General features: G+C 37.3%; 1 protein-coding gene and 1 long non-coding RNA gene across 2 annotated transcripts in view; one reads left to right on the top strand and one right to left on the bottom strand.

Annotated features, from left to right (window-relative positions):
• The window catches only part of LOC149623613 (acetylcholinesterase-like), a 144,601-nt gene that overhangs the window by 26,930 nt on the left and 101,415 nt on the right, over positions 1-16,256 (top strand). The window contains exon 4 of the mRNA XM_089852657.1: positions 687-858. Within this exon, the coding sequence (XP_089708783.1) occupies positions 687-858 (172 nt within the window). The remainder of the gene's footprint in view (positions 1-686; positions 859-16,256) is intronic.
• On the bottom strand, positions 14,033-15,735 carry LOC149623614 (uncharacterized). The gene is made up of 3 exons (XR_016374800.1): positions 14,517-15,735; positions 14,191-14,417; positions 14,033-14,117 (listed from the first exon to the last, which is right to left on the bottom strand). It is a non-coding gene; the product is annotated as an uncharacterized LOC149623614 (long non-coding RNA).

Genomic DNA, 16,256 nt, shown 5'->3' on the forward strand with positions numbered 1-16,256 from the left:
TTACAGACCAAACCAAAGGTTCATAGATCAGACCATTATTTTTTTTTAAATTAAATATATTTTTAATTTCTTATCTGGTTGATGTAAAGATTTGGAGATTTCAATGAAATGCTAAAATGTTTCTTCCTCTGACTTTTCCCATGCATTTCACTCTTGAATTTTTATCTTATGAATAAAACCGTGTTTGTGAGATTTTGCAAAAATTTGAAATGAAATATGAGACAGTTCTGCTGCTTTTATTTAAACATATACCTGCAGCAGTGTCAATTTTAGGGAGCGGTCTATTTAATGTTTTAGATGAAGACAAATATGTCCGTTTTTAAAAGGATTGAATTTCTGCCAGAGCTATCGCTAGTATACTGATAAGATACCAAACCATTTAGTTTCTTCTTTTCGAATTTTCGATTTAAGAATTAGATTTTTAAAATTTTTACATCGAGATTAAGGTAATAAATTATAAAATGCACCAGTTGAATAGCTAAGTAACTTTAATATACAAGACCTTGAAATTTCAAAGGTGTGCAGTAGCAAGATAAAATTTCAAATCAAATAATTAATACCGTATATTTTGTTCAAAAAAGCAACCTCAAAATAGATTCTACAGTATATTAAATTGACTATTAAACCCTCGATTTTGCAATTTTTAACTATGCTTTTGACTGATATTTTACTGTTTTAAACTATAGTTGCAGACTGACCCACATGATCCTATGGAAACAACAAGACTTCTCTTCATTTCAACACAGTCCCAGAAACATCTCTTCGAGATGACGTCTCTAAAAACTACTTTAAACTTGACCTTAATCCAAGAATCATCTAAACAGGGTAAGACTGAGAGTCAACATCCAACCGAAACGGGTGAGTCTTAAATTAGATATTATTATACTTAATGTTTTATGGTCTTGAAAGGTGAATAGAACTTTTGAACTTCGCACTAGTAAGTGTTGTGATATAATATCAAGGAAATCCAATGTGATTTATTCCTTTAAATATACGTGCGAAGTGTTGGGACAATTGCGACTCTGCATAAAAATAGTTTATTCAAGTTACAGGTATACCTGTTCTTAGGTTACGCGACAAATAACCTAAGAATTTGCACGTAGCTTTTAGAGAAAAATGTCTCGCGCTTGGTGCCTTTCGATGGTGGTCGTTGGAGTTAATGGTGCCATCAATATGCGATTGTCGTTCGTATTCCCAACGACTTGGTATTAAGAAGGCGACCCCTTGACCCCCGCAGGCTTGAGAACATTTTTTATATGTTCTCAAGATGGAACTTTCATAAAATGTGTCGCCGTGAAAATAAGTTACAGTCTAAAGGACGAAAAAGAAATTTTATTTTTTTTTACCTTTTGTGATTGTGTAAGAACTATAGAATCTTACGGACCAAAGAAAAAGGTAGAAAATTTGATTCCGTCTGTTGCCATATATATGAAGTGGCTTAAGAACAATCAAGTCTTACTTGGGGTCAAAGTTCATTGAGAAACTTAAAGATTTTTCTAATTTACACTTTTCTCTACTTAAGACATTTTGTCAATTGATAATGGGGATTTTCGATTGTCAAGGTTTAAGTTCAAACAGTTTGTCTATTTCGTAAACATATGCGCAGTTTTTATACGTACATACCTACCGAGGTTCTGTATCGAAATTTATATTCCAGGATATGGGTTAAAACCATACGTTTTTCAAAATTTATGGGCTTTGATTGGATATCAAAAACATGGTGGAATGTTTTCTTTTGTGAATTCTTCAAATTTTTACATCGGAGAAATTCTTTCCCAGAAAAAATTCGGTAGTGTGGTCCTTTTTAATCAGATCTCGTTAAGAGTTGAGTTACTTTTCCTAAAAATACCAATGATACTGTACATGACTGAACTATCAAGAATCATTCTCGATAAGGGTACGTCGTTAAATCTTATATAAAAATGAACCTTTAGTTGATTAAACAAGAAATCGCGTGCGCCATCCATCTAGAACAGTCACTTTTTATCACAACAAGACATCCCAAAAACAGACGCGCTATGTATTAGTTCGATAAAAGTATCGTGATGGGTTGTGTCTCCATTGTGAGTGGGTCCACAACCAGCCTTGCTAAAGATTATCCCGACTTTGCTCAAGTAGTTAGTTGAAATAGTCTATGCGATGTCCCCACAAAGCACTACACTATAACCTTTACGATATTTTTAATACGCGACACATACGTGACTCAGTAGGCCCCTTGGGTGAATCTTTTTACTCCCTAGGTCTCACATAAATTACGAGTCGACTACATGGCGCTGCGAGAGTATATCCACTATTTTATTTTACCAAATCGGGCACTAATCTTCCACCCCCGTGTTTCTTGAGCCCATGGGCTCGCTTATGTAAAAGGTTTCCTCGATAAGCGAAAATTCCTGAACCCGAAATTGCCCTTCAGATCTAGTACCTTGATAATGTTTTAGCTTTGGCTTGTAAATAGATGATGGCCACGGCTATATTATTTTTTAAGGTATAGCTATGCTTTTAAAAACTTAAGGGGCCACTCTTGAAGTATCTACTACTATGTTTAGTGCATCTACAAGGCGCGATAAGAAAGTTTACTTGTTTTCGGTATTTTTGCTTATGGTGTCACGTCCTTGGCTTGACCTTGTAAAGGCAACCAGTATTGCAAGCTTCGTGAGATGATTGCATTATCGTTGTTATGGTATTTCGCGGTCATGTTGTTAAGTCCGTTGAAATATAAGAGTACGCTAATGTTTAATATCTCAAACACTTAATGTTAAGTATCACGTGGGTCTATCTTTATTTCTTGAAAATTTCTAAATGATTATATCGACATTTTTAAGGGTTTAATGGTAAGGAATTCTAATAGATTTTTGCTGTTCGAAGAACCATCTTTGAGATAGTACATTAAAGAGTTCAAAGCCAGAAGCAAAACCCCTGAAAAAATATATTCACTTAAATACATCACTCCGTGCTATTTGCATAGTTTCCATTATCTCTCGTTCACAAACTTCAATTACTTATCTTTGCAAACGGTAGTAGAATAACGTGACCCCTCCAATTGACCCTGCCAAGCTAAGTCCATTTATTCCATGGAAAAAGGACTTTGTATTACCTGGACTGGAATACCTATAGAACGATATCTATAAAGCGTCTAACCTTGAGTAAGAAAAATCACTATACAAAATAATTCTTAATCCCTGTTCGTATTTAGTAACTATATAGTCCCTTCTAGAAACGACTCCAGAAACGTATAGTTTGGCTTAAAAAGGTTGAAACTAAGTTCCCGTAATTTTGCTTCTTAATAATTACTAAACAGAAGCGGCGGTGGCTATAGTGAATACCGGTAACTTATAGTCCGGGGCCATAAAATAATAATGGGTTGATGTAATTTTCGAAAGCGTCCCTCGTTTTTCACGGGCCAAATTAAACTTATTTTCCCCCAAAGTATTTTTTTTTGCTCCATGAAGCTAAGAAAGCACGATATTCGAATTGTTCGTGAGGTTGTATCCGATACAAAATTAGGGTTAAGTTGTTTAACCTTTTCCGTATTTTCATTCAATTCAACGTCAAAATTGTTGTTCGTGCTGCCTGGCGGAACAATTTCCTTCGTGTACCCTTGTTAGAACAGTTGAAAAAAAAAAGAATCTTTGATTGTGATACACTTCTGTCTATTTCGCGACCTGGCTCTTTTGTATCATGCCGATCACTAATACAGGCCATGCAATTATCGAAGTGAGCTGTAATTAATTTTAAACGTTATTGTACCCTCGCATTATCCAAATTTTAACTACCGGTTTTTTTTTTTTTTTTTTTAGATATAGATCACGAAGTGGTGTGAGTCATTATTTTTCATGATTAAAAACCTTTAGTTTTAGACAATTAAAATGATATGCCTGCAGTAAAACATGTTGAAAACATTCTAATGGAAGACATATTGGGTCATTTAAGCTGGGCATCACGCCATTGTTTTACCTACATCTTATCAACTATATTTTACAACCTATGGGTGTGGGTTTACATTCTATAATAGACAATCTTCAAAAATAGGGGTAGAAATTACATCATATGGTGTTTGCCCGCCTTGTTGTATGTGAACAAGACTTAAGATATGGTTTCAAACGAATGATCTTTGATGGACGGGTAAGGTTGAAGCCTGAATCTAACGTCTTTGGGTTCACCCATATGAAAAACGGACGGTACTGCGAGATCACTTTTGAAAACTGTCTATTAAGTTTATTTTTATTTTTAATTTAAATTGCAATTAATCAGACGGGTAAAATCCCCTGCGAATTAAATAATTCGACAATATTCACGCACGCCCAAAAGATTTAACTAGTAACGGTTTTGTTTTCTTATTAAGTATTCTGATAACATTTGAACTTTTTATTCGAACTTGAATTCATTTATCACTCTGCAAGTCTTACATCTGGGACCTTCACACGTTTTTAAGTTAGTTTAGCTTAATTTTATTTAATCGAGGAATTATAATTCTACTAACACACACGCTCATACGTTATTTCAGAAATTATCGGAGTTGATAATCTTAATTCAAACATCAAACAGTTTTAAGCTAAGGATTTATGGTTTGGCAATTCAATATATGAAAATCCCACGCTGATTTTTTTTTTAAAGACAAATAGAAGTAGCGGATAGATTTCAGTAGTGTCCAGTATGATGTTCACGACGCCAAGTCTAGCTTCTTTGTTCGACAAATCAACGCGAAAAATTTCATCTAAACTACAGTCTAAAGCTATGCAATTTGAGAAATTCAGCGGTATATATTTAATGGCCTGTTCAATTAATTTTAAACGCTTATTAATTATCCAGATATGATTTATGCATCACTTCAATGTCTATACGCTGTTTCAATGTACCGCTTTACTATTTTTGAAACAAGTTTTTCCTTTTGGGGAAAAGTATTAAGCTTTGACTACGAGACTTTCTTTTATTTCTAATGGAGTTCAATAGGTCACGATCGCGTTCACAAACTGAAACCAGTAAATCTAGTTAAAAACTTTTGGCATTCTTAACGCGTTTCAGTTAAAAAGGGTATACCGTTGCAAAAGACAAAAAAATGCCCTTATGCGCATTCCTCTGTCACGTCCACCGCTTTCTCAGGAGAAAACGTGATTCAATCTAAAACGTTTTTACCTTTTCAATGTTTATAACGGAATTGTGTCCGTGATCTTTTATCGAGGGAACTAGCACTTGGTAACAGACGATGGCTGAAGCTTGAAGGAGTGAGGGATTTAGTGGTAACCCCCATACCTATAACGTGGTCTCTGTATCCCCACCTACGGCTACGACATCCTCCCAGCATCGTCAGCAATTAGGTAGGGGGTAAAGGACGCCACCTTAAACTTAAAAATAGAAGCTAGTTCTCGTACCAATACATTGGCGCTAGGTTGCAGCACTTAACAATCGCCTACCGAAGAGTAGGGGTGTGCAAATGTACACCGGAAGAATTTCAGTGCCGCAGATCGCCCATCATCATATTCCACTCCATCTGGCTGAAGTCCTAGCAAGTATTTGCGGAACACTTATTTAGTTTCTCCATCCGTAGAAATTGGTATGGACGGAAGTGGAAAGAAGTCAAATATCCTGAAGTACAAATAATTCAATTTAAACGCGAATATCCCGCACTTTTAGAAAGATAAGTGACCGATCCCTTGACTTCTAAATTATAAATGTGGAACCTTTTCATTTGAAGTGATACGTATAGTTCTTTGTTCGAAAGTCTCTTTACAAATACGTTTTGCTTCTAATCTTTTGTTTAATGAGTGCCTGTGTGAAACTTAATTTATCGTTTAAAGTTTCCGAATTTTTTAGTTCGTAAATTCTGAAAATGACCTATAGTTTTATACACTAGCGTGTTCTACTTGGTTTCGCGATGAATTTTGTAATATCAGGCTGACATTAAAGCGTAATCTGTAATTTATTTTAATTACTCGTGGAATAAAAGCCTTTTTTAAGATTTATACGGGGTTTTTCGACGTTCGAGGTTTTATCCTTAAGATTAACGAAGTTTTAATTTTAAGAAAATAGATTTTACTCGTTCATCGTGATTAAAATGTCCTTCGGATAAGAAATTACGTTGTAAGTGTGAACAAATTTCTCCATAGATGGCGAATAATTTTTAATATTTGTAAGCTTTCTAATTTATGGGCTGACTAATTTTATTGGGGAAATATTTAATTGCTTAATTATTACCTTAAGTTGTCCTTTGACCCTAATACCTTTGAGACATCTTCGTTACTAAATGTTTTATTTCTTGGAAGGGGCCACTAAGTACTTATTTATTAAAAGTAACCAAATTAAATCTTAATTTTTTTGGTGAATTCGTAACATGGCGGCTTCTACAATATAGTTGAACATACTAAATGTCAGTCTTTCTTTTGAGGTCGATGCTTATCACCCAAAAGAATGATAGATTAAGCTCCGCTGAGCTATTCCGAAAATCCTCAATGCGATTATCGAAGGCACAGTTGAGGCCTGTCTTCTTGAATATCCAATATTTTATATCTTAATTTTGTGGATAATTTGCCCATCAGCCGTTGAGATTTTCTACGACAAAGATCAAATAAGAAAATCCCGCTTAGAATTTGATGAAAATCAATTTAGTTTTTTTCTTCCAATGTTATTCTCGTGCTCAGTAGATTAACGCAAAATTGTAAAATGCTTCAGATACATTTTTCATCTAAAAGGACAAATTTGAATCATTATTCAATTTTCAGACATTATGGGATTCATATTGATAAAATTCTTAGTTCATATTTTGAAAAATATCTATTTGGCTTGCATGGCTACATCTTGAAATCGACGCCATTGTGAGGTCCCCGCTCTATTGAGAAAACGCCAATCATGAGCTAGAGTTCTTCTCGTCGTGAATGCTACACCGTTAATGCGTCATCCCCCAGTCAAACAGCAGGCTGTTCCTATTTTATTTTCAGTTCAAGATCTTACAAGACAATATTTTGACGCATTCACGTATTTAACGCTATGAAAACCTTATAATATTGGAATTAAATTAAACGCTGCTATCCTGATGAAAGAATACACATTTTCTACATCTTCTAGTGAAACTACTTTCGCTATTAATAAAAGTTTCTATCTGTGTCGGTTATAATAGCAGGGCTTTTCCGTTTCCATAATTAGAGCTTTTTCAAACCAATTTTCTTCACCCTCCTATATGTGTGTATTCTAATGGTTTTTGTTTCGCAAATTGACTCGATACTTCGCTAATGGTGCTAGTTGAATTGGTGCAGGCGTCGTTTGCAAATTATCGATGTTTTCTTGGAATACGTATACGTGTGTTGTTAGGTTAAAGATCGACAGAGTGTTCTTTTTTAAAAATTGGGTAATTTTTTCCGCTTCTAGAGTAAGAATGCGTTCTCATCTATACATGCACGCGGAGAAACTAATGTTGCATTAAAAAACTGGCTCTCTATTTTATTTCTGTATATATATACAAGCGTACCTGCCAAAGCTGTCAAAAATAATGGCATTTTTCAAGTAATTTCCCCAAGAATATTTCACGCATTTCACATTCTCATTTTTTTTCAAATTTTGAACTTTTCTCTCCAATAATAGTTAAATTCTAATTTTTTTTAAAGATCATTTTACATTATAAAAAATTGTTTTTGTGATGGTACAAAAGTTAAAAAAAAAAGTTCAAACATCTTTGAAAGGTCTATTTAGGAAAATAATTGTTATTGCCAAGTTTATAATGATATTGATATCGTTTTCTTTTCGTTTGCGTTAAATTCCGGTTGCTCTGGTTGTTGATGAAACCAGATTAGCTTTGGGACAACAATACAACCTTGCTTAGGTTAAAATACAAAAACAATCGAGTGAAGGCCAATTCAGACGATACAACTTTTTGACTCATTCAGATGAGTCAACTTGAGTTGAGTTAACAAGTTGGGACGTGTGAACAGAGGTTGGACAAGTTGTATCACCTAATTAAAAATTGATCACTGCTGACTCAACTTTTTAACCCATCTCGTTTAGTCAAATGTTTTATCGTCTGAAAAGGCCTTTAGAATCCCTGTAGGGCGACACTAGCCATTGCCAGTATGGCGGCATTCTGTTGTTCCGAACCACAACGCGCGCGTTCTTAAGTTAAGATAAAAGTCTTGGGTACTCACGACTCTTACCTAAGGCACCCGCCGAGCGCGTTTTTAAAATATATATATTTAAAACACCTTTATTTTTTTATTATTAATCCGGCGAAACATAGCGACTGCCAGCCATAAAGGAATTGTGGGTATTATTATTATTATTCAGAAGCTGTCACGCGGTAGTCGAATTCGTGATTTCTTACGAAGAAGTTCGTAGCGGCGGTTATACTAAAAAATCAGAACTACATATTTAAGTTTAAATATTTTCGTATTGTAATTTACGTATTTGGTTTGTTTAAGTTTTATATATGAAATAAAGGAGCCCCCACCGTTTAAGAATTGAAGGCTCGCTCTCTTTTAGAGATCAGTTTCTAGATTAGAAAAATAGGTTTCTTAAGGCTGCAGCATGATTTTTCTTTCTCGTATTAAACGATTTTGTACGCGACATACCTGTTATTTAAACTTTTAAAGTTGAAAAGAAAAGAAAAGTAATTGGGTGTGTGATTGTTTTAAAAATTCTTATCAATTTCGTTTTTATCTCTTTGAAAGATTTTGTATGGTGTTGAAGTTATCATGATGTATGTTAGTTCGTTTTTGTTGACTGTCCACTTGTCAACTGTTTGTGATTGTCTAATAGTTCAGATTTTATCCTAGTTAATAAATTTCGGATTCGAATTATTTTGATATTGATTTATTGCAAGGGAGTATGTCAGAGATTTAAAGAAATTGACTTGAAAATTTAGCTATATATAATTGTAAGATTTTTCGAGATTGGCGCGATTCAAAACGCGCTGCAATTATTATTGCAAATTAAACCTATTTCTTAGAAGTTCTTGCGAAGTTTCAACTTGCAACTTTTTTATTCAATTTCATAAATTTATAATGTCGTCTGTCAGTTTTTAATTCTACCAATCGGTCTATTTAGCTGAAGATGACATAATATTTTCTCCTGTTTTAGAACTCGTAATTTTAACTCGACATAACTTTTAATTTCACAGTCACTCACACTCCGCTATAAGAAAATACAATACAAATCTAATTTATTCTTTAAATTTTTCCATCAAAATGAGAAGCATTTGGGCCTTGACCATCTCCTTCAGAACAGGGGAAAAAAAGAAATAGCCACTTCTAGGCCACTCGTTATCAAATCGCAATCTTCTAAATCCGAAATTGGAAGATTAAGCAACGAGCCAGGCATGCACTCTGTCGTGTTCGCATAAAAAACATTACCCTAATCTGACCTATTATTGTTATCTAATCTATTATTGACCTACCATGTAGTATATAAACTATAGTCACAATATCCAATCATGTCAGTATCCCGGTATCACTCTATCATGTTAGCTATCTTTTAATGATGTAAATCAACGACCATAATTTATGTAATAAACTATTTTAATCGTATACCAAGTCGGGTTATCGTTACTTGTTGTAAACACAACAAAATGGCGACGGAGGCGAGATACAATTGAACGATAAAGTACCGCGAGTTTCTACACTGCCATCACAGTATCCATACGAAGGCCGATCAGAAGATTGTCAGCTAGCTGCAAGGACGACAGACGGAAAATCATGTCAGTCACCGCTCACTATAGTCCTTTCGATGAGGAAACAGATTCATGGACTCTGTACGCCGAAAGACTTGAACAATACTTCATTGCCAACGAGATAACTGATGACGCTAGGAAGAAAGCTACACTGTTGACCGTAATTGGCCCGGCAACATACGCTACTCTTAGAAACATCGTGGGACCCGACAAGCCGACTGACAAAGGGTATGCCGACCTAGTCGCAGCACTGACAGGATATTTCAATCCCATACCGTCGGAGATAGTCGAGCGCTTCAAGTTCAACACCAGGGATCGCAAGCAAGGCGAAACCATAGCTAAGTACGTGTCAGAACTTAAACGGATGAGCGAATTCTGCAATTACGCAGCATCTCTGGACAATATGCTGAGAGATCGACTTGTCTGTGGATGTAGAGACGATTCCTTGCAGAAAAGGCTACTGGCTGAAGACAACTTAACACTCGCCAAGGCCATGTCAATAGCGCAGGCCATGGAGCAAGCCATGCAGAACGTCCACGCCATGAAAGGACAACCGAATCAAGAGCCATCCGAAAAAGTACAAGCAGTCTCGGTACTCTCGAAGAGAAGACGCCCAGCTAGAAATAGCAAACATCAGACTAAGAGCCAAGCGTGGTCGAAACCTATTCATCAATCACGGCGAGACCAAACTCAGACAGCAACATGCTCACGCTGCGGTAGTCAAGATCATGTTCCTGCCACATGTCCGTTCAAGGAGTCCACATGTCACTCCTGTGACAGGAAAGGCCACATTGCCAGAGCATGTCGAAGCAGACTACAGAAAAAGAACGATCAAAGAACGCACTACGTAGCTGAGAATGATGATGATCAACCGGAGTACGAAGTCTTCGCGCTATCTGCTGCCACAGTACCCATCAAACTCAAAGACGAAGACGTCTACCATATACCAGCACGAGTAGAAGGCGGAGAATTGCCCAAACCTTATAAAATACGCTGTCAAATCAACGATGTCGAGACCACCATGGAGGTCGATACAGGATCCGCCGTCTCACTGATCTCAAGTCACGATGCTGTCGCAATTATCAAGAAAGAAGCCATCAAGAAATGCGACATACGGCTCAAATCCTTCTCCGGACATCAGATTGAAGTACAAGGCGTCACACAAGTGATCGTGAAATACAAAGCTCACACGGAAAAGCTGCCGATCATCATATATAATGGAAGAGGACCCACACTCTGTGGAAGATCATGGGTGTCATCGTCGCTACCAATTCTGCAAGATGCTGTTCTACCTCAAGTTGACGCAGTATCTCATATCGCAAGTTACGACGAAACTCTCTCAGCCATTCTAAGCAAACATAACGCCGTTTTTGACAAGGAGCAGAAAGGATGTCTGAAAAATGTGAAAGTCCATCTCCACCGGAAGTCCGGAATCGAGCCCAGATTCTTTAAAGCCCGAACAGTACCATATGCTTACACCGATAAAATCGACGCGGAGCTACAACGTCTGAAGGAGGCCGGCATAATATCGCCAATACCATATGCCCAGTCAGCAGCTCCCATTGTTCCTGTCATGAAAGCCAACGGAGAAGTCAGAATATGCGGTGATTTCAAGTTGACAGCGAACCAGCAAGTCGAAACCGAAAAGTATCCGCTTCCAAGAGCTGAGGATATTTTCGCTAAACTGGCCGGATGTAAGATATTCACAAGACTCGACATGCGAGAAGCATACAGCCAATTGGAGCTAGACGACGAGTCAAAGGACTTAGTGGTCATAAATACACAGAAAGGATTGTTTCAATACAATTACTTACCATATGGAATCTCGTCCGCATCCGCGGTGTTCCAAAAGCATATGGAGGCTCTGCTGAGGAATCAACCGGGCGTTATACCGTTTCAAGACGACATATTGCTTGGAGGACAAGACAACAAGGACCACCTGAAGAGACTGGATTCGCTGCTTCAAGTCTTCGAAGACGCGAACCTCAAACTTCGTCGCGAGAAATGCCAGTTTGCAAAAAGTTCCATCGACTTCCTGGGGTACCATTTGGACGGAGAAGGACTCCATCCTCAAACAACGAAGTTAAAAGCCATATCTGAAGCTCCGGAGCCGACGAACGTAGAGCAACTGAGAGCGTTCTTGGGCTTACTAAACTACTATGCCAAGTTCATCCCAAACTATTCCACTCAACTTACACCACTATATCGCCTACTGGAAAAAGCCTCTTGCTGGAAATGGGAGACCGAAGAAAGTCAAACCTTTGAGAAAGCCAAGAAGCTACTGACCGAATCGAATCTCTTAGTACATTTCGACCAAACCAAGGAGATACGACTCGCCGCTGACGCATCACCTGTCGGAATAGGGGTCGTCATCTCGCACAACATCGAAGGGGAGGAACGTCCAATCTCGTTTGCCTCACGCACGCTCTCGCCAGCTGAAAAGAACTACTCGCAACTTGAGAAAGAGGCATTGGCGCTGATATATGGAGTCACCAAGTTTCGCGATTACCTACTGGGGCGACGCTTTACTCTACTTACCGACCATCAACCTCTGGTCAGCCTTCTCTCGGAAAACAAACCGATACCACAGATGTCTGCAGCCAGATTACAAAGATGGGCGCTAGTACTATCAGCTTACGACTATCACATCGAATACAAGAAAGGGACATTACATGGAAACGCCGACGCCTTGAGTCGCCTACCCTTACCGGTACAACACACGGAACCACCATTGCCAACGGAATACGTTCTTTTGACGGAGAGAATTGACAGCAGTCCTACAACTACTGCAACTATAAGAAGAGAAACAGAAAACGATCCACTACTGCTAAAAATTCTCGACAACGTAATGAACGGATGGAATCGTCATGACAAAGAAGCTGCGGAGATGAAACCTTACTACACCCGACGTGACGAACTATCGACTATGCAAGGCGTACTCATGATAGGACAGAGGGTAGTCATACCGAAAAATCTCCGAACTCAAATGCTACAGCAACTCCACGAAACGCACGAAGGCATCGTTCGCATGAAATCTCTGGCACGGTCTTTATGTTGGTGGCCAGGGATAGACGAAGATATCAAGGAAGTCAGCGAACAATGCACTACATGTAGATCCCACGCACCAGAACCTCCGAAAAAGTTTTCGCCATGGCCAGATCCTGCGGAACCGTGGAAAAGAGTTCATTGCGACTTCGCTGGTCCCGTGGAAGGCAAACTGTTACTGATCACTGTGGACTCTTACACAAAATGGATCGAAGTGGACATAGTAGCTTCAGCTTCAACGGAAACAGTCATCAGAGCACTAAGAAGTAAAATGGCCCGTTTCGGCATCATGACCACGCTAATAACGGACAATGCCACATGCTTTACCAGTGATCGATTCAAGGAATTCGCATCCAACAACGGAATCACGCACATGACAATCGCACCGTACCATCCGCAATCAAACGGCCAGGCCGAGAGAACCGTTCGAACCATAAAGGGATCGCTAAAGAAACTGTCTGGAGGCAGTAATGACGCTATCGACACACTTGGTGAGGGCCTGAAAACCTTCTCCAAAGGTCCACTAGAGCAGAGACTTGCTCGCATCCTGATGCGCTATAGACGTACACCTCTAAAAGGCGGAAAGTCACCTGCCGAACTCATGCTTGGGAGAAACATCGTCACATGCTTAGATCTTTGTCACCCACGCAACCAACGTGAAAACATAGAGAGACACGTCACAAATCCATCCGAATTCCAAGTCGCAGATCCTGTGTTTATACGAAACTACCATCGTGGTCCAAAATGGATTCCCGGCGTAATTGACAGACGAATAGGCAAAATGATGTACCAAGTGACCAGTGGCCATCTAACTCTTCGCAAACATCAGAATCAACTTAGAAAGCGGCACGCCACACCAGGAGACAGATCAAGGACATCAAAACCTCCGACACCTACGTGCCTTGAAGACGACTGGTTCCCCATATCATCGCAGATAACAAGTAACGCACCTGGTCCAGAAACCTCGCTCTCATCCAAGGACGCAAGCCGGCCGACATCGCCAATCACAGAAGCTCCGAAAGACGCACCTCGACGATCAACGCGACAACGCAAACTCGTTGAAAAATTAGGAACATAAAAAAAAAAAAGGAGAAAGTGATGTCGTGTTCGCATAAAAAACATTACCCTAATCTGACCTATTATTGTTATCTAATCTATTATTGACCTACCATGTAGTATATAAACTATAGTCACAATATCCAATCATGTCAGTATCCCGGTATCACTCTATCATGTTAGCTATCTTTTAATGATGTAAATCAACGACCATAATTTATGTAATAAACTATTTTAATCGTATACCAAGTCGGGTTATCGTTACTTGTTGTAAACACAACACACTCACTTCCACTTTGCATCGAAGGCGATACCAACGCGGAGTGATACGTGATGTACAAATTTAGAGGCACGCTGCAAACTGTTTCTGTTAAATTAAATAGAAAATCGAGATTGACAGATATATCTAGTTTAATACATTAATAATAGCGAAAAAAAACCTATTAATGCTCGTTTAGAGATGCAATTAAGAGATATTCCGTAGGAGCTCTTATGATTTTTAATAAGGTAAACCTATAGATATAATATTAGTTTATTTTTATTTTGTATTTCCCACAATTCGATGCATGGGTCTTTAACAGTAGCCAAGCTATAACGCTTCTAGATGATAAGTCCTTGGGTACTTCTCATGGCAGGTATCACTTTAGCGAGTCGTGAAAGTACCAGCCTGTAAATTAAATAAATTAGATAATTTTTTTCCTATACCATATGACAATGGCGCGTAACAAAAGGTACCTATATAGAAAAGGTCAGAATCGTAACTTACAATTATTTTCCATGTTTTTTTAGTTTGCATGAACCAGGATCCTAGAAAATAATTTTTTATTTCATATTTTATTTATAATCTCAAATATTTTGTCCAGTTTAATACGATAATCCTTTAAAATCCTTTCAAAATTGAGGATTTACGCGGCGGTAGTATATAAATTCGAAGATTTTGAATGCCTTTGTACGCGTTTGTCGTACGCCAAAGTGTTTTCGTTATGAGTTAGGAGATATAACTTCAAAAATTAATCATTATTATTTTAAAATATATCAGTTTTATCCGATCAGGAACTTTACCGCTTATCAAATCTTTTGGCAATTTTCTGCACCAAGCTTTTTTAAGTTTTTGACTTTTAAGCGCGTTTTCTATAAGCTGTCACAAAATGGTTTTTAACATAATCGTTTGCTTTAAAAACGTAGAGGAGTTTTTTTTTCGAAACGCCTTTTGACCTTTGCTAAGAAGTTAAGTTCGCTTATGGAAACTTGAAGGCGGATTCATGTATGAAAGCTTGATTCTTTTTTTATTCTTTTTTTTTGGGTGATGATATGTAAATTGAATTATGTTTCATTTTTCTTGTAAATAGATGTTTCCTTATGCGAAATGGGTTTTCATTTTTATTTCTGGCTGAATTTCAAGGTTTTGAATATTTAATTTGATATAGAAAAAATAGCATCTGTTACAACTTGGAATGAGGTTTCAAATATGGTATTAGGTCTACAACACGTGTTAAATCCAAGTCCAACGGTGAAACGTTTCCTTTTCCTGGGGACATTACGTCATAAGTCCCTTTAAACTGAAGAAAAAACTAGATTTATCGAAGGCCTTTTCAACTTCGTTAAATACAAGATTAAAATCTCTATAAAATTATTATAAACCCATATTCGATTTAGATCATAAAATTTACCTTCAAAAAATGCTTTTCTTATTTTAACCGTCAATCAGTTCGTGGCGTAATACTCGAACATGGTCAACTTTAGAAATTGTGAAAATAAATTGAATTGCTTCAAAATTCAAGAATTAAGATATTAAAATTTTCATCTAAGTCCTGACTGACTGATAAGCCCAGTCCAAACCGTTTAACCAAACGTTACTATTATGTAGTAGACAAGCACTAAGGCAGGCAACGCCGGGTGTCTTCGCAGGTTGTGTTTAATAATCTTACATCCATTTAAATTCCTTAATTTTACTAATAAAATTAAGAAAAAAAAACCACCTCGGTACGAACCTTGGGAGTAATTTACACATCAAATTCAAATAAAAAAATCTCGTAAATTTTAAAACGTTAAATAAAATTTAATAACAGTTTTCACGCCATAAAACATCATTAAAAATACTTGACGGTTGAATTAGACTTTTCACGGTTTATACAGAAATAAATTACGTATACCCCCACACGTCTTAATTAAAAAATTTTGAACAGCATGAAATACTGTCGAAAATTACACAGAGGTTTGAGACATATACGGAATATTTTAAAAAACTAAACTTATTCGTATATTTATCAAGCACCCTTAAATCTAAAGTTATATCCTAATACGCAATATCACTTGGCAGTACAAATATTTAGCGATTAATCTCTGTAGGACTTAGGTATTTTCGTCAAGTAAAATTGTCCACCAATTTTAGTCTGATATGCGGCAAGAGGTAGGGGAACAAATGATTTTTCAAACTAGAATGAAATAGCGTAACGCATTGTTAATTTAAAATAGGGTTGTTATGTATTAAAACCGCGGAACCCAA

The sequence above is a fragment of the Phalangium opilio genome, unplaced genomic scaffold (genome assembly GCF_054372755.1).
Source record: "Phalangium opilio isolate 3A_F unplaced genomic scaffold, DU_Popi_V2 ptg000113l_1, whole genome shotgun sequence".
NCBI lineage: Eukaryota > Metazoa > Arthropoda > Arachnida > Opiliones > Phalangiidae > Phalangium > Phalangium opilio.